Genomic DNA, 27,969 nt, shown 5'->3' with positions numbered 1-27,969 from the left:
TCCCCCTACAAATACAACAATTCTTGAGTGCTTGAGTGATTTTTATTTTTACATTTGGTTTTTAAAACATAGATTTAATCCATTGATAAATCCACAAACCTTATGAGTGTTTTATCTCTGAAATAGATGTGATCTTCATTTTGAATATAGGTCATTCTTTCATTATTTAATCGTCTTCATTTGAGACCAAAATTCGTTTGTTATTCTTTATTTAACTCGCCACGGAAATAATAAAATTAACAGAACACGGGACAATAAAAAAGCTTTCACACCCTCCAATGGCTTTGGCATGTGTTCTCACTGATGTACAAGCGCCCTCTGGTGGCAGCACTTACACCACAACACTACTATGACATTTTTTGTAAGCATAAATGTATAGTCATCAGACAACATTTATAAAAATTTCACAGTTACTATTTACTATTTATAAACTTACAAGTTTAGTATAAAAAGTATAAAAATCATAAAAAGAACAACAATTAACTTCAGTCAATTTTAGGCTTTTATTAAAAAAAATTTTTTTTATTGCTGTAAGGATTGTAGCAACTTTACGATGTTATCTGGGCAGAAACTATTATTACCATTACTTTTTTTGCAATTTAATCAAATTATGTATTAAACCGAACAGACATAATCTTCTCACAATTTGGCAAATGAGAATTTGACCTTCAATCTCTACTTTTTACTGAACTCCTTCACTTCTTATGTTGCAAACAAAGTATTTTACTATTTTGCAAGTATGTTTGCGATGAAAGTTTCTACACAATTTACCACCCAGCATTGTCATTATTATACAAGACAGCCGAGTTACATTAAACTCACTTAGCGCCCTCATCCGCCCGTCCAGCGCATTTTGGATAATCAGACACCAGGTTTCATACAAAAACATTTTCACTTCTACTGAGAACGTCAGAGTCGAATTATCAAATGGGGAAAACACATATTTGAAAAGAATTTTAAAAAGTGCATTAAAAAAGCACAAGCATCCAATTATTCACAATACCCAATCTTTTAGATAAAGCCTACTTGTATTTATTAGTTAGAAATCCAATGTTTTTAAATCACATAAATGTTTTTTAATAATTATGCAATGTATATTTAGCCTAGAAGATTAGCCTTTGATGATTTGACATTATATTCCAGACTCAGATAAACGCCGCGTTGAATAAACGATAGAAGTCAGAATTACAAACATCAAATAAAAATAGGAGTGCATTACATCCACCGTGGCTATTTACAGGAGTGAACATGCCCCTAAGTACCCCATCTGTCTTCATTCACAAGCTCATAATTCTGTATAGAGGCATTTGGCCTCTGTCCCGACGATGTCAACTCATTGATATACCAACAGACGTTTGTCAACGAAGCCCAGACCAATCACACTGGACGATAAACACACTGAAACTTGTATTTCACGTAACATTTTAACAATGTATTGAAATAACTCTTTTATATGTTGAATCTCATTGCGAACATTGGATTGAATGCGATTCCTACTGAAAAAGCAAGAGGGCAGTCTAAAACAGACAGGCCTGTGGAAGGAAAGCTGTAGTTTCAAAAGATCAAAAAGGTGTTAAAAGATAAAACTAATCTGACAAGCATATGAACGTGTATAAATCAATGTCACTGCATTAACACAATTTCAAACAAACCCGAATTTGTTTAAAACAAAAAGCACAGGTCACTTACACATTCCAACCATATTGTGAAACACGTCCATCATTATTATGATCGTCTGGGGTTGCATTGGCCGGACAAGTGCGAACTGATTTCATATAACCACACGAAATTACTGTAGAAGTTATATGTTGGCTATATGTTGATAGTTCTTGCAAACTGTGCATTTATAAAAATAAAAAATAACTTGCATCATTTGTTTGAAAACACCTTTAGCCATATAACACTTTGTCAAATAATAAAATGGAATTCACACGATTTTAAATGGAGATTAACGTTGCACTCACGTCAAATGACAAGCTAAATAGTTTATTGTATTCCACATACCTGTTTGTTTCACTTGGTGACGCCATATTGAGAAGTCACATGACCAACCGAATACTAACGAAGTAAATTAATCGCCGCTTTCACTTCAGGAATAAATGTGAAAGAGCTAAAAAAAAAAAAAAGGAAACGTTTGTTTTTGTGCAATAGTTGCTTTTATAAATTCCAAGCAGACTGTCGCAGGTCAGTGAAATTTTAGGGAGAAATAACTATAACAAAGTTCAGAATGTATATTTTTCTTTTACTTTTCATGCAAAGTTTTTATGTTGCAAGAGATAGATGTGTTAGTTAGAAATACTGTAAAATACTGTAAAAACTTTTTTTAAAGTTGTACTTACATCATTACCTAATTACCTTACAACATTACCTAATTTCCTGTTGTCGAAAACAACTTGCACTGACATATCTTAAACTATATCAGTGGGATTGTTTTGTTTTAAGATGCGCACATGTCATGTTTTGTTTTGTAACGTGTGTTTTTTAAAAAACACTTCAATATCCTAATTTAACCAAGGCGCCTGGTTTAAATTAATCCCTGTCCGCGAAACCTCCCCAAAGTTCATTAAAATTAGGCCTACTAAAGTTCCCTATTTAAACATTAATCATATTACTTAATAATTGAAAAGGTAACAGCAAAGCTTACAGCAAAACAAATTAAAATAAAAACAAATGAATTTAAATATTTTAATTAATAAATTGTATACTTTTATTACATTTAAAATCCCAATATAACATTTAATCACATAACCCTTTTTCTGAGAACAGAGTTAAACCATTCAATATACCTTCATTATTCAGCACCCTTACCTGAATGTATGCCAGTTGTTTAAATTGTATTTTCCTGTTTACCCAAGCGCTATAACAAAAACATGATGCTAGAATTGAAAAGTTATGTCTTTAAACCCAGAATACAAAACCAGTGACAGAGTGAACAAACATTTGCCCAACTGGACTTTTGACCCACAATTTGAAATAGCCCTTGTAACAACTTTCCTGTGAGACAACTTGCCCCAGCCCGTTCTATAAATACGGTGTCCCTGAACATTAGACCTCTGACCCCCTGTGGTGCTTGGGGACTAATAGGGCCCCTCCTCACCTGAATTTATGATGAGGAACCCGAAACAGCAGGACATTGCAGAATCAGTAGTCTGGCTCCAGCAGGGCAGTAAGTGGACCCAGCAGTGCCACTGTTGTTTCCGGTCACCCCAGACCCCTTCATTTCTCTCCATGGCCATATCCTACACTAGCACTAGCACACAGCAAACAGATGAGCTCTACCCATAAAGCCAAGCTTCTGGTGACCTTGCTGTTGCCAAGGTAACACATCTGTCATACATTTTCACATAGTTTGGCATCCATTTAAAAGCATCCTTTGGGGTTCCTGAGACTCGTTTGAATTGTTTATGACTTAATATATGTGCAGTCAAGAAACCTTTTCATAAAACCAAGTGATATTTCTTTTATATATATTATATATATATTGTTTTACATAATAGAAGACAATCGTACAATGACCATGTAAATGAATTTTGGAGTTCCATAACACAGATACTTTTTATAAAACAAGCTAAAAAGAGACATTATAGTTTGCATCACTTGCAGAACAGATTTGCTGCTGCCTGTTTCCATCAAACATCCCTTGTGTTTGTTAAACATTTGGAGACTTATCCCATAAGATGTGTGGCTCTGCATAGAGGGCTAAAGGAAACCAGGTGTGTACACGCTGAACTCAAGAGGTCAGGCGTGGAAACATGCAACACAAATTTTTATGTACTGTTTTTACTCACGTTCTTCTAAAGTTTGCTAATCAAACGCAGTGTGCTGAAGCGGTTCGTAACATTCTGAACACCAGCACAGCAACACTTACATCTGTTCCAAACAAATAAATATAAACCGTTGTGGAACATAAATCCTTTGCAGAAATGCTGTGGGACTTTTGAGAGAGAGAGAAAGAGAGAGATGTGAGCATCTGGTGAAGTTTCCAACTGCTCACTACTGTGTGTTTGAATGTGGTAGTTTTTCATAAGGTTTGTTTTTGAAAGTGAATATTTATATAGGCACATCTTCACATACATAAACACCTATTTTGCGCATTTCACCCTCACCAAAAAGGTACAGTTTAGTAGACCTGCTCTAGCCCTGGTAGTGGGACATTTGGTTACAATGGGGTACGTTGTCACAATGCTTAAACTTGCCATTAAACAGACTATTTTAAGATTTTCAGTCAAATGTATTCAGTATTTTTTTCCAGTAAAATAACTAGTATGCATTATGCTACTATGCTCATAGCTACTATGCTATGTAAACATTAACGTGTTATATATAGCCACGGAAAAAATTAAGAGACCATTTTAAAATTATTTTCAGTCTTTCTGAATTTACTATTTATAGGTATGTGTTTAGGTAAAATGATCATTTTTGTTTTATTTTGTGAACTACTAACAATATTTGAAGAGGTTGGTTCCAAAATGTGATAACATTGTTAACAACCAAAATGTTTTTACATTTTTTCATTTTTTATTATGTTATCGTGTTTTTATGTGTTTTATTGTGTAAGTTAGCTGTATTTTTTTAGTTATTATGGCTTGAATCAAAACAAACCAACTGCAGTTTGATTGATATTAATTGGAATGCACAACAAAAAAAAACATGATTTTTATGAGTTATCTCATTTTGGAACCAAACTCTTAATTTCTCCCAAATTTCAAATAAAAATATTGTTTCTATTTGCAGAACATGAAAACTGGAGAAACAGATCAAAATAACAGAAAAGATCTCTGTACTTTTTCAGACCTCAAATACTGCAAAGAAAACAAGTTCATGTTCACTTTTGAGCAATACAACAGTAATATTTGTACATGTATTTAGGAAAAGTTATTTTTCATCACAGTTTTCATGTGTCTTGTCATTTTTATGTGTCAGTCTTTCACATAGCTGTTGGATGACTTTATGTCACTCCTGAGGTTTGATTTTGTTAAAATTCAACTGGACTGGAATGACCAGTAATACATAGTATGGAAATGATGATTCAAATTTTTTTATTGGTCTCTTAATTTTTTCCATGGCTGTATATGTACTGTATATGTTAATCATGTTATAAATATATGCTACTTTATATAGTATTTAACATGACATATATTTGTTTTGTCCAACAAATCTTAATATTAAACTGCGCAACTTTTAAAAGTAATTTTTAAATGCGGTTTTATTCTGAGGCAAAATATATTTCAATTACCTAGACATTTCTCAGAATACCATTTTTTTTATTTGAAGTGTTATTTTGAGAGTTTCCGTGTGTCTGCCCTGAAAGCCAGCGGATTACACGGGTATTCACTAGAGAAATCCTTCCCGCAAACATCAGCCCTCCTAAAAGTGAAATCAGTCATCCTCTGACACTTCACAATTGAGATGCATGTGATAGTTCTGCGTTTCCATCAGACAGATGTGCCCGATCCCCTCTCTGCCAGCTGGGTTGGTGTGCACATGACCGTTGTGTGCTTGCTGTTGGATCATAGAGCCCTCTGGTTTCAAACTCTGCCAGATAATCACACAGTGTTCTCTGGGGATGCTGTAACTCAAGTCTCCATTGTGCCATGTCACGGTTATGCGGCCTATGCTCAGGTCGGCACGCCGTGGGTTAAAACGAGTGGCGGCGAGCCAGCGTCTGAACATGTCTTTCTTGAATGTGAGTGGATTAGCACTCTCCACACATCTAGCTCAGCCAGGAAACTCAAGAAGACTTTTGAAGCAAAATAGGCGCCGATAAGTCGCTGTCATAAATTAAAGAACACATGCTGACCAAAAGCAACCTATGGTCTTCCTAGTCCAGGGGCATGATGGGATGCAGGAGAGGCCAGCAGGTGGGCACATTTAGCTGACCTTTTCATTCAAAGCCTGTAGTATTGTAATAAATTGACTGGTATATGAGAAATAGAGACGACTATCTTTTACATTAAAATCCTTTTGAGGTTGTAACTTCTATATCCTCCTCGTGCAGACTCGAAGGAGTTTAAATGTATTTCCACCATCACAAACACACACAGAAGTGTGTAATTTCAGACTAGATAACTGAAACCGTTACTGAGATTAAACTGTGCCGGTCGTTTCAGACGTACAATGATCGGTGCAGACTTAAATATGCATTAAATAAGAGTCATTCAGAGAAAACTGGTCTAATACTACTAAGTGAAAAGCAATTGAAGCCTGAATCGAGATGGGAATATGTTCTAGTATGATGGGCAGTATCAGCAGAGCGGTCAATTTTTATGCTGGAGGAGGTCACGCACACCACATTTAAAGACAGACGTCATATAAATCACATAAATAAATATATATATATGTGAATATGCAATTGTGGTGGCCGAGTGTGAGAGAATGAAGCGCTCTGCAACACTGAAAAAACATCCAGAATTTTGTGAGCTCAACAACTTCAGCTACTAAAAAAAGGCCTGACATTATGCGACATGGTGTCTCTCCATCTTCCTTATGTCCCTTCCTTATTTATGGTCTAATTACAGAACACGGCAAGTGTTGAACGAGCACAAATCAGCCATCATTAACAAATTGCAGAAAACTGCCATTTTGTAATTGATGTATAGATCTGAATCAATATTTAAAAGTCCCAGTGGGTTTCTGAGGGAATGGCGCTATTCTATTGGACATCTAGACGGAAGATGATAATATCGCTTTTTCTAATAACGGCACAAAATAAAACTTTATAAAATGTATGCAGATATCAAGCATTTGGTTTCTGAAAAAAAGGATATAAAAAGGATATTAAAGGGATCCTCCACCCAAAAATGAAAATTCTGTCATCATTTACACATCCTCGTTTTTCCAAACCAAATAAATTTCTTCATTCTGCTGAGCACAAAGAAAGATATTTGGAAAAATGTTAGCAACTGACTTTTCTGGGACATCATTGACTACCATAGTAGGAACAATTAAAATGGTAGTCAAAGGTACCCTAGAACTGTTTGTTTCCTAAACCCTTCAAAATATCTAATTTTGTGTTCAACAGGAAAAAAAAAAGGAATCAAACATTTTTTCTACTATGGTAGTCAACGATGTCCCAGAAATGTCAGTTGCTAACATTTTTCCAAATATATTTTTGGAGTTAAACAGAACAAAGAAATTTACACAGGTCTGGAACAACTCGAGGGTGAGCAAATGATGACAGAATTTTCATTTTTGATTGGAGTATCCCTTTAATAATAAATGCATATTTCAACATCGGAGATTGGTCACAACCAACACACAGCCACCACCAATCTTATTGAAAGTATTAAAATGAATATTTATGATTTACATGCCTAGATTTTTATAATTAGAATGTCCTTAAGGGATGTAATATTTCAACTGAAACTCCTCCTGTGGCGCATAAATAATACATAGGCCTACATAGTAATGTAATGATTTGCTCAGTTTATAGAGTAATATACACTGACATTTACTCTCTGATCAGTCCAGCCCGCCAAAGCTACAGCACCAGAACCTCCATTTTTAGGATCCGGTTCTAAGCTGTATCTTCTTTCCTCCTGCTGAGCATCCTTAGGATACCAAAGCTCCACCGTCGATGTCGTCCGCCGCCCCACCCTATCGCAGCTTTTACCTCCGGCCTGTTAAAAATGATATCAGCTCGTGGAGGGCGAGCATTAGCATTTGCATTTTATTGGAGGCATGGAGATTTAGGGCTGTGGATACATCAGCTCTGAGCAGACAGAATTAGTTAACAATGCATTATCTGCCTTTTATGGCTGCCATAATTCTCTCACTCCCCCGGCTAAGAGAGAGATGGGGGTGGAAGAGGACTGGATATAACAGCAGACAGCTCGCTCTGCGGTGGGGGCTGCCGGTAGACGCCGGGCTTTGTGTCTCAACGCTTTGCTGCACATTAAACGCGATTGCAGAGCGTCGCTGCGGCATCGCTGATTGGTGAGCGGAGAAACCGCAGAGCGAAGTCATCAAGGGTGTACGGTGACCCGATATACAACAGCGGGGCGATAAGCGGCTCGAAAAGGTCACGTGTAACGACAGGACCTTGTGTTCCTAATGATGGCGCACATAATCTTGCACTAAAATTCAGCAAAATTTTGGTGTAATGGGGCTTGGTTGGTACTTCAGGCATTTATAGGTTGGCAAAGAAACGTGGAAAAACCGCCACACATCTTCCAAACTGTTCTTCCGAGGGCTACGGAATCTGCTCGCTGGTCCAAAGAAAGGGATGGTGTGATTGTGTATGTGTGTGTATGGTCTGGATGGTGATGCAGTGTGGATCGAACACACTGCTGCAGTCTTCCCAAACTTCAGCCCTCGACCACAGCTGTTCAGTGGTCCCCCTGACGACCATCTATTTGAGATTATGCGCAGCAAAAACTCATCAGACCACATTCATCCCGGAAATCACGCGCACGGACACCGCTCGCTGGGTTTTTTTTGCCTCAGCAAACATATTAAGCATGCAAGATGTGCTATTTTTCGACTTGGTTGAGTTTGGTCAAAATGACTAAAGGTCAACCCCTGGGTTTACACACAAACTCAAAATATCAATTTTCATCACTTCTTTTGTTTTAGCATTAGTCATTTATTTCTCGACTGAAACATGGTTTAATTCCTTATCCCTTCTCTATAAACGGTTAAAAAATCAGTAATCATTTACTCACCCCTATGTCAATCCAAACCCCTTTAACTTTCTTTACGTTTTCCATACAATGGAAGTGAATAGGGACTGAGCTTGTCGGTCCTAAACAATCTGTCTAACATCATCTTTCATGCTCCACAGAAAGAATATCAGTCATACGGGTCTGGAAGAACACGAGGGTCAATTTTCATTCACTCACCCCAAATTTTTATTTTGGGGTGAACTGTCCCTTTAAGATCACAGTCCTGGTGGAACAGACCAAGTGTGACGTTTCTCCGGCGTTCCATAAAGCACAAAGGCGGTCTCTCAGCTATCTGCCTAGACTTTTGCTCCCCAGGGCTGAAAATTTACTAGTGACCTCTGCATTCCTTTTCGGAGCTAAGCTGCCTTCCCCTTTTCCCCTTCGGAAAATTCCACTGCTGAGGTAGTCAAGACAGCGGCCGTCAGCCAGTATTAAAGGGAGGGATTTACACTCTTTTAAGTCTGGACTGCTTGGAGCTGAGGCCATGAAGGAGTATTCTAGAGAAAGGATATAACCTAGAGAGCAGAAAATATATAATAGCATAAGTCAAAAACTTGCAGGGCCATGTGCCTTCATCTACAAAGGTTTATACGGGTAGTTGACTGGACACGTCGTGTCCTATGGTGACAGCAAATATTAAGAAAACAAACTATTACTAATAATAACATATTACTTTATATTATTAATATTTATAATATAAAAACAATGAAGATAAATCTCTCAGGCTATTTTTTCCCTAAATTTGTGCTGTCACACTATAGGACACATTTATTTGTCAACTACCCACAACTTAGTTAAACTGAAAACTAATGAACTAGAAGAAAAAAATGTCACATTTGTATATAAATGTTTTGCAGGAGGATGCTGCTGCATAAAATTAACCAATACTGAAATAGACTATAAACTCCATCGTTAATATATAAGTGGAGATAAAACTGTAAGCAGTTCCTTTACATTTATAAAGCAAATTTTGAACAAATAAAGTACGAATACTCCTCCTTTCTTCTTGGATTCATTTTAGGCAATTTATATATTTTTTGATGAGCAGCAGATCAGAATTGCTCTATTATGACATCTGCTGGTACACATTAGCAGTGCTTCTTAAGTCAAACGTTATTCATTTCTAAACAGCTATGGATACTATACTGTGATTATTACAAAAACATCTCACAACCATCGAGTAAAACAGTCTCATACAGTAAAGATTAAATTTATTTCACATGACTTCAGTCAAAGATCCAGGGGTTTAGGTTTCCATATAATTTTCAACGGTTAGTGTTGAAAACGTTTACTACAATTTGGTACAAGACATAAAAAGAATGTGCACATAACATTGTAAAAGACATCTAATGATTCACATATTAAAAACTACCAGAAATGAGAAATCTTTATAAGTGAACATGGCAGGGAATGTGACAAAAACCATACCACCCCTAAAAAAACTTGTTTTAAACTACACAGATAACCCTGTTTTGAAACTTTCCCTCCCTTCACAAACAATTCTCAAATCTCAATAAATGAAACCTTTGAAAATAAATGACTGCTGTCAAAGTGGACTGCATCCCTACCATTTCCCTTTCGTAAATAATACATGGATAATCATGTAGACCATCATCAGCTTTAACGTATGTCCAGTGGCTTCACAAAGAAAACAACACACTACTGAGAATCAAACTCTAGTGTGGTCAGTCGACCTTGATAAACACCAATTTATTGATTCAACTATATCAAGTAAAACAAGAACCTGACATACACTGAAACTATCATGTAAATGAAGAGAGTTCTGGGTTCAGGAAGCCACGATGGGAATGTGTTCACTGAATCAGCCACAAGAGGGAGTTTATTGTTAGACTCATGACCAAAGAAATGCCATGGATAAACATTGTGTTAAAAAAACTCACCACCCTTTTCACTCTTGCATGAAGACGATTGTCTGTCCTTCTTAAGAAACACTGATTAGTTAAAAGGTAAGACTGACTAAAAAGGGACAATTTTGCAACTGTTATTTTACTTTTACACGTTAGAGAAACTACTGTTGACACAGATAAAAAAACAGAGTCATCTAAAATAAATTCTGATTTGACAAATAACCAGAAAAAATGGAGAGGTGGAAAAAGTTATATAAACTGGGATGCAACATCCAAAATCCATCACGTCTTTACCCAGGGAAAAAGATATAAAACTGAGAGTCAGCCATGTTGAGCAATACTACAAAATCAACGCTGTGAATGGTTAGATCTTTTGACATGTAAGGGTTATCGTTGCACATCTATACTAGCACACAACACATCATAAGAACATAGTTGTAGGGGCACGAATACACAAATCCTGACAAAACAAAAGGAACAACAGAGAGAATAAGAGAAAAATATCACATTCCACCACTGCTGGACCTATCATTCCTAAAGCTCAACAGAAGATGCCTTGAGAAGTTGTCTGGACAGAGATGCTATTTCATGGACAGAGGCCGTCAAGATGGGCAGTAACCTCCTTCACTACCTGGCTGTTCCTCTTTTAAATGGTTCGTTAAAAGTTGGCTATAAGAGTGTCACTGGTGCGACACAGGGGATAAGGTTTGGAGGATTTAAGTTTTAATCCTCCTCCCCTCTCTGTCCTTTAAACTGCCGTGGCACTTTTCTCTTTCTTCTCGCCATCTTCGTGCCAGGTCAGACGCTCCTCGTAAAAGGCAATGACGATCTGCGGGCACTTGTGATTGGCTTCCTTTGCAAGCACAAGGTCTGCCTCATCCGAGTCTTTCCTGGGATGGAACAGCAGCAACAAAGAGAAACAATTACATTACGTGGACTACCACAATACTATAATTGAAGGATTCAATTGAATTTTATTTATATAGCGCTTTTCACAATGTGCATTGTTCCAAAGCAGCTTTACAGAGAAAATAAGAAAAACAGAAAAACACAGAAAAGGTAAAACACAGCACAGTGCATGGTGTTTATAGAACAAGCAAGATCATTCTAGTAAATTATATCTAATAAAAGCAGTCTCCTGGTGAGCAAGCCAACACTGCCCTGTGGCGAGGAACCCAAACTCCAATGATAAATTAAAAAAACACTCTGGAGAAACCAGTCTCAGCCGGGAGGGCCAGGGCCCAGTTGCATAAAGCACCTTAAGTGTAATTTTCCCTTAAGTGTGTCCTTAAGTATACCTTAAGTTTTACTTAAGTTATTCTCCCATTGTCTTTGCTAAAGGAAAATCACCCCTTAAGTGTCATACTTAAGGGAAAAACTTAAGGTGCTTTATGCAACCAGGCCCAGGTCTCCTCTGAAGTGTCACAGCTGCACTCAGTGACTTGATTAAAAGTTACTGAGTAAATGTTTATGAAGAATAGGGAGAGCTTATTACTTGTGATTTAGGAAATGTCATGTGTTGAAACTGTTCAGGTCTAATTTGGTCTTATTTCAAGGTTTTATAAGGATGATTGGTGCATGATTTTGGAGTATAATGTTCTTAACCAATAAATAACTGATTATGTAATGTATGAACCGTGTATATTCTTTAAACAGATTTTGGTATAAGTTTATGAAAAAAACACAAAATTAGAAAAGTAGTCAATTAAAAGCAGGGATTGTCCATATTGTGGGGGGAGGGTAACAGGTGTTAATTGGTACAAAATAAATACAAAAGAATGTAGATTGTTGAGTCTCACACAGGGTATGTGTGTGAATGTGAGCAGACTGAAGACAATGACAGATGAACGGGGCAGTCTGCTGCGTATCAGATGCAAGACAACAGACTAAATGTGAGTTTCACCATGGCCCTATTAACACCTGGCAGAAACTTGAATTTCGTGACCAGTTAATCAGATTTAAAGGGCAGGGTCTTTATTAACATGCAGTTACACATTGTGTGTATGTGATGTATGTAAAACACAATGTTAGGAGTTCGCAAAAAAACCTTCAACTTAATTGAACATTTTCAATATATTTTACATGACAATGATTCAAACCAAGTACTTACCACTTCATAAGGAACATTAGGTCTCCACAGGAGTCTGTTGCTCCGATAATCTTTTCTGGCTCTAGACCTCGCTCGAATCCTCTTGCTACAAGGATCTCATCCTATAGGAACAAAGATGATGCTAAAAAAAACTCACATGTAACTTTCAACAGTAATGCTGACATCATACACAGGGTCTAAAATTACAAAGCACCATGCAACAAAGGTATAGACGTAATTTACTTGCTAAACCTAGTTTTCCGACATTTGGTTGGTAACTTAAGAGTTTATACTGTGTTTACTGATGTCACCTAAGGCAAACTGCTTCCTCCTTTCTAACTCACTTTGGATAAAAGCATGTCCCAAATGAATAAATGTAAAGGGAGGCTGCAACATATTATACATTTCTATTGACTGATAAGAATGACAGAGATGGAGTATTTTGAGCCGTTACCTCTTTTTTCTTCTTGGGTTTGCTGCTACTGCCATTCTCCTCCTCGGAGTTTTTCCTTTTGCTGCTGCTGCTACTGCTACTGCTGTCCTTGTAGCGGGCTGCAGAAGAGCCTGTACTGGGGGTCTTACTGGTGGGTGTGCTCCCACTGCTGCCTTTTTTGTACGTCTTCAAGAACTCTCCAATAAGCTCAGAGCAATCCAGGTTCTTCTCTGGTTCCCAAGTGTTGTGTTTTCTGCAAAGCATGAATTGAAATAATTATATTTTCTCATAACACTAATGTATGAAGTACCAAAAAAGTCACATATACGTTTTCAAATATGCAAAGAAATTACACAATTTAAGCTATCAGCATCCAAAAGATGTGAGGAACAGGCAAACACTACACAAAAAATTTGAGTGGCAAAATGTTGACTTACTCCGAAAAGCCTTTCCACTTGAGGAAATATTCTACACGCCCCTTCACAACTCTCCTGTCCAAAACCTTCTCCACCACATACTCTTCCTCATCTGAGGAAGCAGCTCCATCTTCTTCACGGTTCTGGTTCTTCTTTCCCATGTCTGCTTTTTAACAGTTACTTTTTACAAGCAACAGTGGCTGTCCGCTTTCTAGCTCACAGAGGAAAACCGTCCCACTGAAAGAGTTTAAAAGACACTAAATTAGTTTTACATGGTGAAATGCTATGTAAAAAAATTAAAACACTGATTTTGGCACTCACATGCTTCTGTTTTAGGCGGCGACCTCTGAGCAGAGTTGATCTTAGGCTTTGATCATTCACACAGAACTCCCCTAAGTAAACAAAGTGTTTGCATGATATTTCTATGGTATTTCTGTAAAAATACAAGACCATGGCACAAAGACAAACAATCTAAATAGTTTTCTTGCACATAACAAAAGTCACATGAATAAGAGTACAGCAGAAAACCAAAAGAGGACAGATAGAAAATGGCTAGATAATAATAGGCAAATAAAGTGCACACAATGTTATCAATCTGAAGGCATAACAAAGCACGCTGTATGATAAACTGATTGATAACAGAATTTATGTTGGCATGCATCTGGTAGATCGAATTTTATTTCTCAAATTCTTTATAAAATCTAATTTTTATTTAATTGTGCGCAAGAAACACTACAAACGACCTACGAGTTCTTATCTTAAAGCCACTAAGAATGCAGGCAAGCAAGGCCAAAATATTTTAAAAGCCTCGAAGAAAAGCTTTCATACTATCAATCTAAAAGACGACAAACTAGTCACGTGAATTTCCTAATACGTGATTTCCTCCGAACACCACACCATTAACTGTTTTATATTAATTCGCAATTCACATATTTAAAATGCAACGTTACTCGCATTGAAATGTAGTGCTAGCATCACTGCTAACAATGCTAGAAATTCTACTAACTATTGTTGTTAACCTGACTAAAACCTCACGGTACATGAGGAAGAAAAATAATAAGATAAGTTTTGGTGTTATATTTGTGCATTTATAAAAGAGTTCAACGAGTCAATGCCTGCTGCAAAAACAATAAACAAATATAAACAAACGTGCACGTGATCGCGAGCAAAATTAGCTACACTACTCTGCAGTCTCAGATTAACTTTGCCGTTTTACCCAATTCGTATTAACATTAAAACAAGTACATTTAGTCACGGATTTTATCATTCATTTGAATGTTATCGACGCGCGTGCTAATACATTAAACCTCTGCTTAGCAATACCACAGGCCGCGCTGATTTTTACCCGATTTTGTTATCTTAAAACACAAATGCAGATACCTTAAATCGCTTTAAATGGAAAGAGCGACTCACAATCATAACGCCTGATATTTATTGTGGTGAATATTTATACTTACTGAATGGTTTCTGGAGTTTTTTCTATTGGTGTTGGATAATGGGGCTGCGGCGGTGGCGTTTCCCTGCACACAGGAGTTTGCTGCTTCTCGCGCACGCATCCGTCCATTGGCGGTTCAGCCAATCAGCGCACGTTTGCTGGAACCACTCTCGCGCCAAAACGACCTAGAAACATACAATGGGGTGCGCACGCGCCACCCGGATCCCTTCTAAAATCACAGTTTGTTACAATATTATTTATTATGAGCCTATTTCATTGCGAGTATTTTAAGGATTAAATACATTTAGACCGTTTTGAAATGTGAAAATGCTTTATCATGAAGATGAAACCATCAAGAGAGGCTCACAGTTTATCAAATCTCTAAATATTAAATTAAATTGTTTTACGTTATCATTTGTTCATATTTTATTTATAAGCAAATTAAAAGAAAAGCTAATTTTATTGATCGAACGAATATTTATTGGTGAACCTGTGCTGTGTTGTCCAATTGGCTGACTGAGATACTGACATGATTCTAAACCAATCAGATACTCGCAGTTTTCATAACAAAAGCGTTAGCGGGAAATGTAAACCAATCGTCGTCTACAGTAGGAGGGCTCTATGTTTACATAACGTATTTATCGTATCAACCCTCTTCCCACTGTGTCTCTCTCACCGACAAGCGAGTGGCGCAGCACGGACGTAAATAGTCGGTAGGATGTCTAAGGAGGTAGGTGGCGTTGCAATATCATTGGTTTAGGATTTAAAGACTTAGCTTTAGCATTGTCGTCAATTTTCTGCCATGTTTATTCCCGCCCTGGACTCGTAGATCTTAAACTGCGGTTGTTGCTCTTTGTTAATGCTTATAACGTGCACGGGCCGCCATTTTAAATCCTGTAACCCAATACAAAGGCCTGATGGTAAAATACAATTAACTTTAATCGTATCATAAATAGTTCAATTTTAAGTCGTTGTAGAATGCACTGCACATATATGATGACTTGCAAAAGACTGCATTAACCCTAAATGTTTTAAAAATTGCAACGATTGTCTCACATAGGCCATATGGCCTGTTACCAACATGGCCGAGGTGTTTCTTCCCCTCCCCCAACAGAATGAGTAGTTTTTTTTAAATGTTATTATTTAACTTTTTTTTAAGGTTTACAGTTGTTTTGTTTAACGCAACCTATTCATTAAAGTTATGGACCCATTTAACGCTTCAAAATTATTATGGTATATTTTCAGGGCCCACCACGTGAACCCGAGCAGCTACGGAAGCTCTTCATAGGAGGGCTCAGTTTTGAGACGACAGATGATAGTTTGCGGGCACATTTTGAACAATGGGGCACCCTAACAGACTGTGTGGTAAGTTTATGCTTTTCATCATTTTGAAAGGTATGTTTATTTGTTGCTAGTTATTCGGGCAATTAAAAATACACGATCAGTCCTGGAGCGCGCCTCTCTCTTACATTCAAAGTGCTTTAAAGGCTATATGTACTTTTCAGGTAATGAAGGATCCAAACACCAAGCGTTCCAGAGGTTTTGGCTTTGTCACCTACTCTGGGGTGACTGAAGTTGATGATGCTATGAATGCACGCCCCCACAAGGTCGATGGCAGGCTTGTGGAACCCAAGCGAGCTGTGTCCCGGGAGGTCAGTTTTCTCTGGTTTCTGTACTTTCCTAAGTGAGATGCAGTCCTCTTTGTAAGGATTCTTGTGAATGCAAATGACCAATTCAATTTGTGGCGTTAATGTTTTAGGATTCCAACAAACCATTTGCTCACACAACTGTAAAGAAGATCTTTGTGGGTGGTATTAAGGATGATACAGAAGAAAACCATCTTCGTGACTACTTCACAGAGTTTGGCAAAATTGAGGCCGTTGAGATAATGGTTGACCACAAGACTGGAAACAAGAGAGGCTTTGCCTTTGTTACATTCGATGATCATGATTCAGTCGATCGCATTGTCAGTAAGTGCTTTTCTGGTTTTGTTTTTTGTTTTGTTGCAGCAAAATTAACACCGGTCTTTTCCCCCCTTAGTTCAAAAATACCACACTGTGAATGGGCACAACTGTGAAGTCAGAAAAGCACTCTCGAAACAAGAAATGCAGAACACTGGAATGAACATGAGAGGTGTGTTTTTATTTTTTTTATTGTTTGCCTATTTTTCTCTCCCTCAAACATACAAATTATTTTCCTGGAAATGTATTTAAATGCTGTTTTGCTCTCTTTAGGCCGTGGTGGTGGAGGCGGCAGTGGTGGAGGCGGCGGTGGTGGTGGTGGCAGCGGTGGTGGCGGTGGAGGCAACTTCAACAGATATGGCAATGGAGGTTACAACAATGACTGTGACGGTGGCGGAGGTGGTAGAGATGGATACTTTGGTGGAAGAGGTATGTACCGAAGTGGACACATGTCTTCAAAAGTCATGTAATGTTGTAAATTGCCATTCATGTGTGCCTATCTTTTCTCAGGAGGAAGAGGTGGCGGCGGTGGTGGCTATGGAGGTGGTGACTGCTATAACAATGGATTTGGAGGTAATTTGTGTTTTAATTTCCTTCATTCAGGAATCTGATTTTGCTGCCTGTTTCTACAATGTTGCTTTGCCCTGTATTTAGGTGGTTATGGTGGAGGTGGCAGCGGTGGTCCTGGTGGTTATGGTGGTAACCGTGGATATGGAGGTGGTGGCGGAGGAGGACAGGGTTATGGCAACCAGGGTGGTGGTTATGGTGGTGGTGGCGGCAGTGGATATAATGATTACAACAATGGCAATGGAAACTTTGGTGGTGGTAAGTAGCTTTTCAAACTAGAAATAAATGGCCTTTTTTTTGCCTGTTTCTCCCAAATAACTGCATGTTATAAATGTGCAGGTAATTTTGGAGGAGGAGGAGGAGGTGGTGGAGGCAGTAACTACAGTGACTTTGGGAACTACAACAACCAGCAGTCCAACTATGGCCCCATGAAAGGAAGCTTTGGTGGTGGTGGTGGTGGTAGTAGTAGTGGTGGAGGAGGAAGAAGTTCTGGGCCATATGGTGGTAAGTTTAGAGAAATGACACTCTTCTATTGGCATTGTTTGTCATCTGTAAACTTAAATCCTGATTGTGATCTATTTTAGGTGGCTATGGCGGTGGCGGCTCAGGAGGTGGATATGGAGGCGGCTCTGGAGGCAGACGGTTTTAAGTTTAAGGTTTGTACTCCTTTTCCCCTGTCTGCTTTGAATATAGATTTATTTTGCAGATTACTCTAGTTTGTAGGGTAACAGTAGCAACCAGTAAGTCATGGACTCGATCGTCATTACTAAAAATGTATATCTGGTGTAGAAACCACCCTCAGGTAGTCTGCAGCTTAACATTTGTTGTTCGTATTGTTCAACAGGACTGAGTGCTTTAGGAGAGGAGAGCGAGAGAGGTGACAGGGCAGATGCAGGTTTACATCCTAGATCTGCTCAGCCAAACAGGTGTGGCAGGGTTACAACTGCTACCAGAAGAGGTGTACAGTAGTGCTATCATGTGTGGGACGTCATGAATTTTGTCATCATTCAGACTTGTTTTATATTGTCAATGGAAAAGCATTCCAATGAGGTTTTATGTAGAGTTACTTTTCAGTTATGGATTTGATTTCTGTAACCAATCAAGGTGAAATAAAACATCCTTTTTGTTTTTTAAAAAGCTTGCTGTGTTTAGTCATTGGGGTTTCTGGGGGTTATAGTGTAGATGATATAAACTATGGGCTGTAGATCTTCAACATTTTTATAATATTAAAGTAGGCCCCAAGTACATACTGGGAGCCATTTTAATGTTACAAGCAATTCAATGCCCAAATGTGTAAATGTAGTGAATCAAATGTGTTCCAAAAGAGTACCGCAAGTGTAGTGTACTTGAGGCTGCAAAGCAGTGTAGCCATGGAAACGAGCTGAGGGAGTAGCAAGATCATCGCCCCGTGACGAAGCAGAGAACAGGGAGAGCAGGTCTTCACTCAAAGACTAGCAGGCAGCATCTCCCAAATGGCTTTAATAACCTCTGTAGGTAAGAACAGACTTCTCAATTACTGCTGGTAACTGTAAAACATAACATTTTATTTGGCAAAAGCTGTACAGTAAATCAACTTCCCATTCAGTGTTGTGATGGAGTAAATGCAGTTAGCATAGTCTTTTGGTGCGCACGATTTCTTAACTCATTGCATGCCCATTTATAAGTGTGGTGTTAGACTTTCTAATTCTAACACTTGCCTTTTTCATGTAGGATCAGAGTGAAATTCTCTAGTGGATGGGCATTTGTCTGTCTAAACTGGTGAAGTGATAAAAGGTACTCATGATCTGCCTCAATGTAGTTCTATTGTTGGAAAACTTTTCTGATATTGTTTTTCTTCCTAGGACCAAGACACGGCTGTGAAAAGGATTTTGTTTTTTACGTTTTTACCTTTTTTACCAATAAACTTTTTAATGCTGTAATTGATGTGTTGCCTTTTTTGTCAAGTTGTATACTGAATGCTTGCAGCGATGAAACCTTTAAGTGCATTACACTGATTCCTTATGTTTAATGTGTGTTTTAATTCTTGCATGGTCTACATCAAAAGCTGTACAGTAACTCGACTTCCCATTCAGTGTTGTGATGGCGGTGTAAATACAGTTGGCATAGTCACTTGGTGCACATAATTTCTTAACGCATTGCTAGTGTGGTGTTGGACTTTCTAATTCTAACACTTGCCTTTATCATTTAGGATCTGAGTGAAAATCTCTAGTGGATGGGCATTTGTCTGTCTAAACTGGTGAAGTGATGAAAGGTACTCCTCGTAATCTGCCTCGATGTAGTTCTATTGTTAAACTTTTCTGCTATTGTTTCTCTTTCTAGGACCAAGATGCAGCTTTGAAAAGGATTTTATTTTTTTACAAATAAAACTTTTTAATGCTATAAATGATGTGGCGCCTTATTTGTCAAGTTGTATACTGAATGCTTGCAGCGATGAAACCTTTTAAGTGCATTACACTGATTCCTTGTCTTTAATGTGTGATGTTTTAATTCTTGCATGGTCTACATCAAATGCAAGCACATGTTGAATTAGACGAGACCTAATTGTGGAGAAAATTAGATTGCTGCTAAAACATGTTGGACGTTTGCCCTCACTTTTCTCAATAATTAAACAAGTTACGTTTGTAGTATTTCTTCAATCTGTTCTTCCTGACAAGTTTATTGTAGCATGGAAACTAACTCTGTCGTTCTGCAACTATACACTGTTATGGTTTGTAAGAATATGCCAAATGTGAGTTTTTGGGCACTTGGAACTTTTAACCCCTTTCCACAGGTTTAAAGGGACAGTTTGCCCAAACTTTAATCATTTATTTTTGTATCATTCTAAACCTGTACGGCATTCTTTGCTTCTGCAGAACACAAAAGTTCATATTTTGAAAAACATTAACCAAACATCACTGTCCCCCATTGACTTCCAATGCAAGGACACAAAACCATGAGACATTTCTCAAAATATCTTATTTTGCATTTCATAGAAGAAAGTCATATACAGAGTTTAAACAAGCAGGTATACAAATGATGACAACTTTTATTTGTGGGTGAACTATCCATTCAAGTTACATATTTTAAACACCATCTCGAACCTTTCATTGGACCGCTCGTTTACTCTCCAGCACTGTGTTGCGTGGTACCAAGTAAATATTGCCGTCATTAGTCTGTTGTAGTGAGTATTCATCCAGCGAGTAAGGCTGCCCTTCCTCATCCCGCAGCTGTGAAAACACTTGGTTGTAAAGATCTGACAGACGGCATTTGATAATGGCTATGTTTTGCTGAAACTCCAGTCTCTCTCTGGTTAAATGCTCTCTTTGGCCTTTAAGCTGTCCCAACTCGCTCTCCAAAAACACAATATTCTCTAACTTCCGTTTGCGGCAGTTCTGAGCCGCAACCTTGTTTTTTCCTCTGCGGCGAATGTCCCTAACAAGTGCCAACTGCGCATCGTTCAGTGTAAACTGGGTCAACAGCTCATTGAAGTCATCCACTGGTAAGTTCACGATCTTGTCAGGAGAGAATGGGATTTTTAGAGCGAAGGCTCGCCGCTCATCTCTGCTCATAGGTGTGGAGACGCTGCTCGCTTTTGGCTTTGGGTAAGGAGGCTGATATGAACCCACTTTAGATAAACTTGACCCGTTTATCTGAAAGTCATGCAGGGCTGTGGGTAAAATCGGTTGCTTTATTGTTGCCATTGGCTGGTGAGCTTGGCCATGGCGGGTAACAGGTTGTATATTCGCAGATGTGGAAAATGAAGCTCCGGGATAAGAGCCGTAGGACTGCTGGTAGTCAACAGACCCAAGCAGGTGAGGCCTCACGCGACACTGTTCCCCCATGCTTTCATTTTCAGCGTAGCACATTGTTCCATCTGTAGGAAGGTAAGTAGGTACTCCATGCATGTTTTCCGGGGAGGCTAGGGGTGGACTCGAACCAAGCGACAATCCGGAGTCTGATTCTAGATCATCGGCTTGTTTCATTTGTCCTGAGCTATGAAGATTGACAACCCCATGGCTGCGTGTAGTCAAGTTCATATGCTCCAAAAAACTCATGGACGGCGGATGAAGAGCTTGTGTATTTGTGAACATTCGGGATGAAACATGGCCACCGGGGAGTCCATAGTGCATATCCATGTGTGGATTCAGACGTTGATAAGGTGGCATCATTTCAGGGTACGAGTTTTCGTAAACCCCCGCGGGATGGGCATCGGACGTTCCTGGAATGGGTTCTGCCTGAGGTTGACCCATCCCAAATCCCCCTTGAGAAACCATGGGCTCCATGGAGAGGTACGGAACTGCTTCAAAGGGATTCTCATTGGGTACTTCAAACTCCTGTGACAACAACATAATGTTTTAGTTACAAAACCAACCGCTTCTCAAACATGACCTTGGAGGTGCTCCTAACTAAACTCCATTTACAATCAATTTCACAGGGAGGGGAGTTGCATTCATAAGTCGGTTGCTGACTGCAGCACCAGCCCACCTTGCTGAACGTGCCACCCGTAGCCTTATGCAGGTCTTACTTAGGGGCGCTCGAGTTTCATGTAGAAACAGATGGTCATTGTGCTATGCAGGGGGCTGTCAGCAATACACAGCTCACCTTCTTTCTTTGTCTGCCTTTATTCTTGCATCACTCAATTGGCCCATTGTTGCAGGTCTAAACACAATGTGTGTGTGCATTAGAAAAATGTTATACGCCGGCTTTTCATTAGGACACCTTGTATGAAATGGATTGGCTGTATTTTCCCAAAATAATTTCTTTACATGAATTAGTAAATATTTCCTACATGCTTTAATTGTGTAATTGTTAATGACTGGGTGTTCTAGTATAAAGACCTGAAGATCTGTGATGGCCATCAGTTCCTGCCAGGCCAAGTCCATCTCCAAATTCTGGGGAGAACGATGTGCCCGCAATCCAGTGACATTGGTAGACATAGACAACTCCCCATGCGGTCTTCTAGGGCTTGCCAGTCCCTTAAAAAGTTAAATATTTGTTGGTAAGTTTGAAATACATGTTTCATATAGAGATAACTAGAGTATTTTATTTTACACTATGGTTCTTGTTCTTGTCTCACTACAGATTTCCTCCAGTTACTGTAAGTCTGATACTTACAGAATACGTTTACTTCGTCAGGTGGTGAGCAATAGTCTGTCTCATGTAGATATTCACCTCACTGATCCTCAGGGGAAGTACACCGTTGACTGCTGAACACATTCAGGACAGACCCCTAATGCAGTGAATCAATCTAAAACACAACAAGAATCATTTCAGACAGACACACAGACAGCTTGAGCACTCTTACAGCAGGTAACATAGGATGTGATCATGTGCCAATACTATGTTGAAAATTAATTAAATGTTATCATTGATTTAAAAAAAATATTTATTAAATGTTGAATTAGATGGAGGATGATGCCATGATGAAACTTAAATTTTAAAATGTAAAGATTTTTAGTTTGACATTGTTTGATCTCTTCATTCCAACGTCCTCCAAATGTCATGGTGTGTCAAGTTTCGTTGGGCTGGATTTGTCCTATCAGCTGGGTTTTCGAACGGTAATGTCAACCCTTGATAAGACAATCTTTTGGGAGGCAGCCTGTTCTCCAGTAAACGAAGACAGGGGCCTAACCACAAATGTCAGGAAGACTCATTCAACACTCCTTAAATGTATAAAGTGATACATTGTATCTATAGTAGTATTTACAGCCAGTTTTACTACCATATAGCTTAATGTATTATTTGCCTAATTATTGATTTATTTCGTCCAAAGGTTTGGAGGTTCTTCTCATAGTGTTTTTTATGAAAACGTCAATTTTGGGTTTCCCGTTTTTATTTTGTCTGATGTACAACAATCCTGCTATATAATAGTAATAATAATAAATGTAACTTTTATGATATTTCCCAGATGGTTTTGACTGCTTTTGTTAATGAGAAAACATACTGTTAGCCGTTTAATTAAAAATAAATGGGCAATTTAACAAAGCTGTATATTACAAACATGCAAATTTAAGACCAATTCAGTCTTTAGATAATTAGGGGTCAAGCCACGAAGTGGCATAGACACCTATTGCTTCCGTTAGTGGTGTTATTATTATTATTTGTAAAATGTTTTTACTCCTTTGTTGAAATGTCTGGTGAGGTTGACAAGTCATTGCAGCAATATTGTTGTATAATGTCTAATGATTTAGTATTTCATGTGTGACGATGGTTTTAATAAAACCCTTTCCTCTTGTGATATTTTGTGTATCTAAACGAAATACAGTACATCCTGCTTTTACCGCAATGTCTAGCACATTTCCTTTAACTATAGTTTCTCAAATTCTGAAGGGAAAGATGGGACATCAGCTGTGGCATTAACAACTATAACATTCTACACAAATGCATCCTCAAAGTAATTTAGCAAGAAAATAAAAATAATAAATGAAAATAATTTACTTTGCAATATTTATGATAAACATCTAGACTAGTTTGCATTTAAAACAATTAAGAAACATTACTTAATACCAATACCAGAAATTTAAATGGACCATTAGCCATGCACAGAAATGCATTTCTAATGAAGCAACATTTAAACTTGAATGTGTTTTTTTTTAAACTTTTTACAGAAATTATTATTAATTATATGCTTATATATAAATGCGCATAAATTTAGCATTTCAAGAAAAATCGATGTAACCTTTATTATATACAATGTAATTCAAATCCAATACTTCAATCAAGTTAAAATCATTGAAGTCAACTTCAGTATTATCTAAAGCAATAAAATGTGCATAAAAAGTTCAGCATAAAGAAATAGAAAGAAAAGTTTTAATAACTTCAAAATGGCACAACACCTGTCTGACATACTTGCTGAAGAAACGTCAAAACAAACCCAACAACAGAAAACGAAAATATAAAACTTACCTTCTTTGCATTTCCTTGAACCCTTGAGCTCAGATGAAAAAGTCTTCACGAAATGAGATTATCCTGCGAGCAGAGACCACTGACCCCTGTGTTGAACTGAAGAGCGAAACACTTCACTTCATGCTCTGAACTACAAGTGTGTATGCGCTCAATCTGTCCTTATGTCTCATTGACTCTTTCTCCCACTCACCCTGTCTGCTCTGGCTGTCACTCACATAAATGGGATGGGTCTATGGGCGATGTAAGCAGCTTTCCTGTAAAGCACCCACACCTTTTGCCCTCTTGTCTCCCGAATGCTTCATCTTGCACTTTAACATATTTAAATCATCTTTCCCACAGAACGGTTAAGCCACGAATGCTGCGGACTTCCCATGAGCAAATAAAATCACTGACATGTCGCCCCCTAACACTGTGGTTTCAGAACAAGTGCACTTCACGTCCGGATCTATGGTCTCTGTGTGCGTGTCCTAAAATATTGTGCTTATCAGATGCACAAATGCATTTCCTCGTGTGTTTCATGAAAGGAAAAATTACCTGAGGTAATCGTGTAAAGGAAATCCACTGTGAGGATGTGGTTTGAACACAGACGCTGTGATCAGGCGCACCTGGAGTTAAATCTGGGATTGCTGTGCCGGCCCGTGCGGAGGAGGGGGGTGCTGTTTTCTAACTTGGTTTAGTAAGGTTGGAATGTACACCTTCAACAGGTAAGAAAGGCCACATTGTTCGTGTATCAGCAGCACAACCGCAGAGAGGGAGAGAGAAAGAGAGGGGGGGGGGGGGCGGGGGTACGGGAGGGTGGAGGAGAGCGTGTCTTACATTGCAAATGACCACCCGAGTCTTGCTGAAGTCACTCCACAGTCAATTTAAGACAATCCACACAATTGTTCAGACACAATGGGACGGTGCTTTTTGATGGCAAGGTGAAAGAATGTGTTTTCCTTAGTGCTTAATTTTATTTGACCAATGCCATTCAAAAGCTATTCCGATCGTATTACAGTCTCTCAATAAACCCCACATTCATGTTTGTGTGTGTGTGTGTGTGTGTGTTTGTGTGTGTGTGTGTGTGTGTGTGTGTGCGTGTGTGTGTGTGTGTGTGTGTGTGTGCGTGTGTGTGCGTGTGTGTGTGTGTGTGCGTGCGTGTGTGTGTGTGTGTGTGTGTGCGTGTGTGTGTGTGCGTGTGTTTGTGTTTGTCTCTGTCTGTGTGTGTGCTTGTGTGTGTGTGTGTGTGTGTGTGTGTGTGTGCGTGTGTGTGTGTGTGTGTGTGTGTGTGCGTGTGTGTGTGTGTGTGTGTGTGTGTGTGTGTGTGTGTATGAGCCGGCAATCACAACAACAAGTATGTGTTTATGCCAAACGCTGCTCGTGCACCGCTGCAGTTCGAGAAATCGAATTTCCTTTCAACCTATCAAGGGCCGTGTTTCCATCGGTGTAGTTATTTTCAGGACTACGAAATCATAAGTTATGACTAAAAACTGTCCCCGAAGTTGTTGCTTGTCACTGGTTTTGTAAGTGCTCATCTATGATTATGCAGCCTTTCTCTTCCCACGCGTTAATATGTTTGTATGTAAATGCGACGTTCTGATGGACGTAGGTGGCTGACATCGTCCAAAGAGGTGGGCGCCTGCCAGGAACCAGAGAGACGGGACTTCCCAAGCCTTGATTCCTAGCACCCACCCACCCACCCTACTCAACCACCTACAAACACACACATAAAAACAGCCTGCTATTACATAAACCACAATGGCTTGGGATCTGCCGTATTCCAACCTAAATACCCATTCGGACTTTCTCTCTCTCTCTCTCTTCATATATAGTTCGGGTCATAGAGTCTTTTTACGCATTTGTTACTGTGTAACACGGCACTGCCTTTTTTAATTTATTTATTCTTTTTATTGATGTGTTTACTTTTGGATTAAACATACTTTTGATGCTCTGTTTGGTATTGACCCCAGGAAGTGAAACATTATCCAGACCCATAATCCTTCTGCTTTTATAGGTTAAATAAAACACGTATCTTCTTTATTTTCATAACATAATTCTGCTTTTTTTTACAAAGATTTTCATTTTTATAATGTAGCATCAGTATCATTAGGCAATCAAAAGTAAACAAGGACAAGTTTTAATAATACAGAAAACCTCCAGAGAAACCTACGATGAGAGCATTCGTGTTTTGGTTTGTGGCTCGCTGGGAAAAAACATCCTAGTCTGCTGCTGGGAAAAGTGGAAAATATGTGTATGAGTAATGAACAGTATATACTTGAACGGCTCTATTAAATCTTAAATGAAATAAATTGCTCTCAGCCTGCCAAATAATCTCAACATCTTTAAATATTACAAATAAAAGTTTTTTAAATAACATGGAGACAGGGGCTTGTTGTCACATTATAACTTAACACACGGTATGTTGATTCTGAAAATCATTTCTCTTCATGCACATACCTTGCCAAGTCTGTTGCAGAAAAAACTACTGGCCAAATCAAATTTTACACATTTTTTACACATTTAGAGTTTGTGAACAAGACATGTCACACTATGGACGGTTTCATCGGACGCACACGCCTGGCCCGAAGTTAACTTCCGGTCTGTGTTTGGCAGGGTTGGGAGGGTTAGTTTAAAAATGTATTCCGGTACAATTACAAATTACTTTGTAAATGTAATCAGTAACGTAATCCAAGTATCACAAAATAAAGGTAATGTAGTCCGTTTGCTTTTGGATTACTTTAGGGTCACTATTATGTAAGTAAAATTATTTTTAAAAAAGTATTTTCATTTACACAGAAGCAAGGCAGCATCAGATTTGTCTTGAGGTGGTTCAAAGCAGAATTTCAGATGAAATAGATATAAAAAACATGAACTTATACAAGAGGGCTGCAAGATTCAAATTAAATCATTTTTGTTGATTACTGACTTTGATACGGATTATTAATGTCAATTAACACAATACATTGTAAACGTCATATGTTTAAAGGCTATGTACATAAAATTGTATATTAATTGAATTAAATTACATAATAACTACTCAAAAGTTATTGATTCTTATACCGGAAGTTAGACCACATAAGTTTGGGCCAAATAACATTTGTTTATGTTGTTGCTGCTAAAACCCTCTATATGGAGTTAGTCACAATGGAAACTTTCCATTAAATACTCTAGGCTTTTTAGCAAAACTGTAACACTAAATAATTTAATAAAAATAAGCATTTACAAAACCTCAAAAATATAAAAAGTAAAATGTCAACAAACCGTTATTTTACCCAATAGACTTGTTAGCATTTACATTTCTTTAAATATGTTAAAAAGTTCAACATATAGTACAAAATGTGACCTGCCCTGACCTTACATTTATGACAAACACTGTTGTCATACCAACACAATTAAAACATAGGGTTATACTGTACCTTTATCATATACTTGACCCTTGCCTTAATGTGTGACTGTGTGTTTTTATTTACAAAACAGATACAGCCAAAACATGACGCACAAAACTGTACCTTTTAGAACCGCCATCACTGGGGTGATGCACTTAAGGGTATAACTTTCCGTACTTTACAGGTACAAAACATAAATGGTTGTATCTTTTGGGGTGTATAATTGTACCATAAGAACCTATTTTGTACTTTTGAACGTAGGGTTAAATGTTTTAACTAGGAAAATA

The 27,969-nt window shown here is 38.2% G+C and overlaps 3 protein-coding genes across 6 annotated transcripts; 1 reads left to right on the top strand and 2 right to left on the bottom strand.

Moving 5' to 3' along the window:
* Positions 1 to 9,857: 9,857 nt before the first annotated feature.
* cbx5 (chromobox homolog 5 (HP1 alpha homolog, Drosophila)) lies at positions 9,858 to 15,060 on the bottom strand. Its single transcript, XM_057320070.1, has 6 exons — positions 14,927 to 15,060; positions 13,791 to 13,861; positions 13,491 to 13,706; positions 13,075 to 13,306; positions 12,642 to 12,742; positions 9,858 to 11,421 (listed from the first exon to the last, which is right to left on the bottom strand). Exons 3-6 carry the CDS (start codon positions 13,628 to 13,630, stop codon positions 11,280 to 11,282), a joined length of 615 nt encoding a protein of 204 aa, XP_057176053.1. The 5' UTR covers positions 13,631 to 13,706; positions 13,791 to 13,861; positions 14,927 to 15,060; the 3' UTR covers positions 9,858 to 11,279.
* Positions 15,061 to 15,421: 361 nt separating this feature from the next.
* On the top strand, positions 15,422 to 18,569 carry hnrnpa1b (heterogeneous nuclear ribonucleoprotein A1b). Its single transcript, XM_057320065.1, is given in 11 exon segments — positions 15,422 to 15,634; positions 16,150 to 16,269; positions 16,410 to 16,556; positions 16,664 to 16,874; positions 16,945 to 17,037; positions 17,139 to 17,294; positions 17,376 to 17,438; positions 17,520 to 17,690; positions 17,772 to 17,936; positions 18,017 to 18,088; positions 18,277 to 18,569. Coding segments are annotated over 10 exon segments (1,392 nt in total). The 5' UTR covers positions 15,422 to 15,433; the 3' UTR covers positions 18,082 to 18,088; positions 18,277 to 18,569.
* A 573-nt stretch (positions 18,570 to 19,142) lies between these two features.
* Positions 19,143 to 25,401, bottom strand: nfe2 (nuclear factor, erythroid 2). Of its 4 annotated transcripts, none has more exons than XM_057320064.1 (4): positions 24,318 to 25,401; positions 22,527 to 22,659; positions 22,250 to 22,387; positions 19,143 to 21,745 (listed from the first exon to the last, which is right to left on the bottom strand). In XM_057320064.1, the coding sequence occupies exons 3-4, from the start codon at positions 22,346 to 22,348 to the stop codon at positions 20,516 to 20,518; spliced, it is 1,329 nt and encodes a 442-aa protein (XP_057176047.1). In that variant the 5' UTR covers positions 22,349 to 22,387; positions 22,527 to 22,659; positions 24,318 to 25,401; the 3' UTR covers positions 19,143 to 20,515. The 4 variants fall into 4 exon arrangements, with proteins under 4 accessions (XP_057176047.1, XP_057176045.1, XP_057176046.1 ...); XM_057320062.1 differs by having other exon boundaries at positions 22,584 to 22,659; XM_057320063.1 differs by having other exon boundaries at positions 22,527 to 25,401.
* Positions 25,402 to 27,969: the final 2,568 nt, after the last annotated feature.

Source organism: Triplophysa rosa, linkage group LG21 (genome assembly GCF_024868665.1).
Source record: "Triplophysa rosa linkage group LG21, Trosa_1v2, whole genome shotgun sequence".
NCBI classification, from domain to species: domain Eukaryota; kingdom Metazoa; phylum Chordata; class Actinopteri; order Cypriniformes; family Nemacheilidae; genus Triplophysa; species Triplophysa rosa.
Note: the sequence above shows the minus strand (reverse complement) of the source record. Positions and strands in the feature narration are given on the sequence as shown.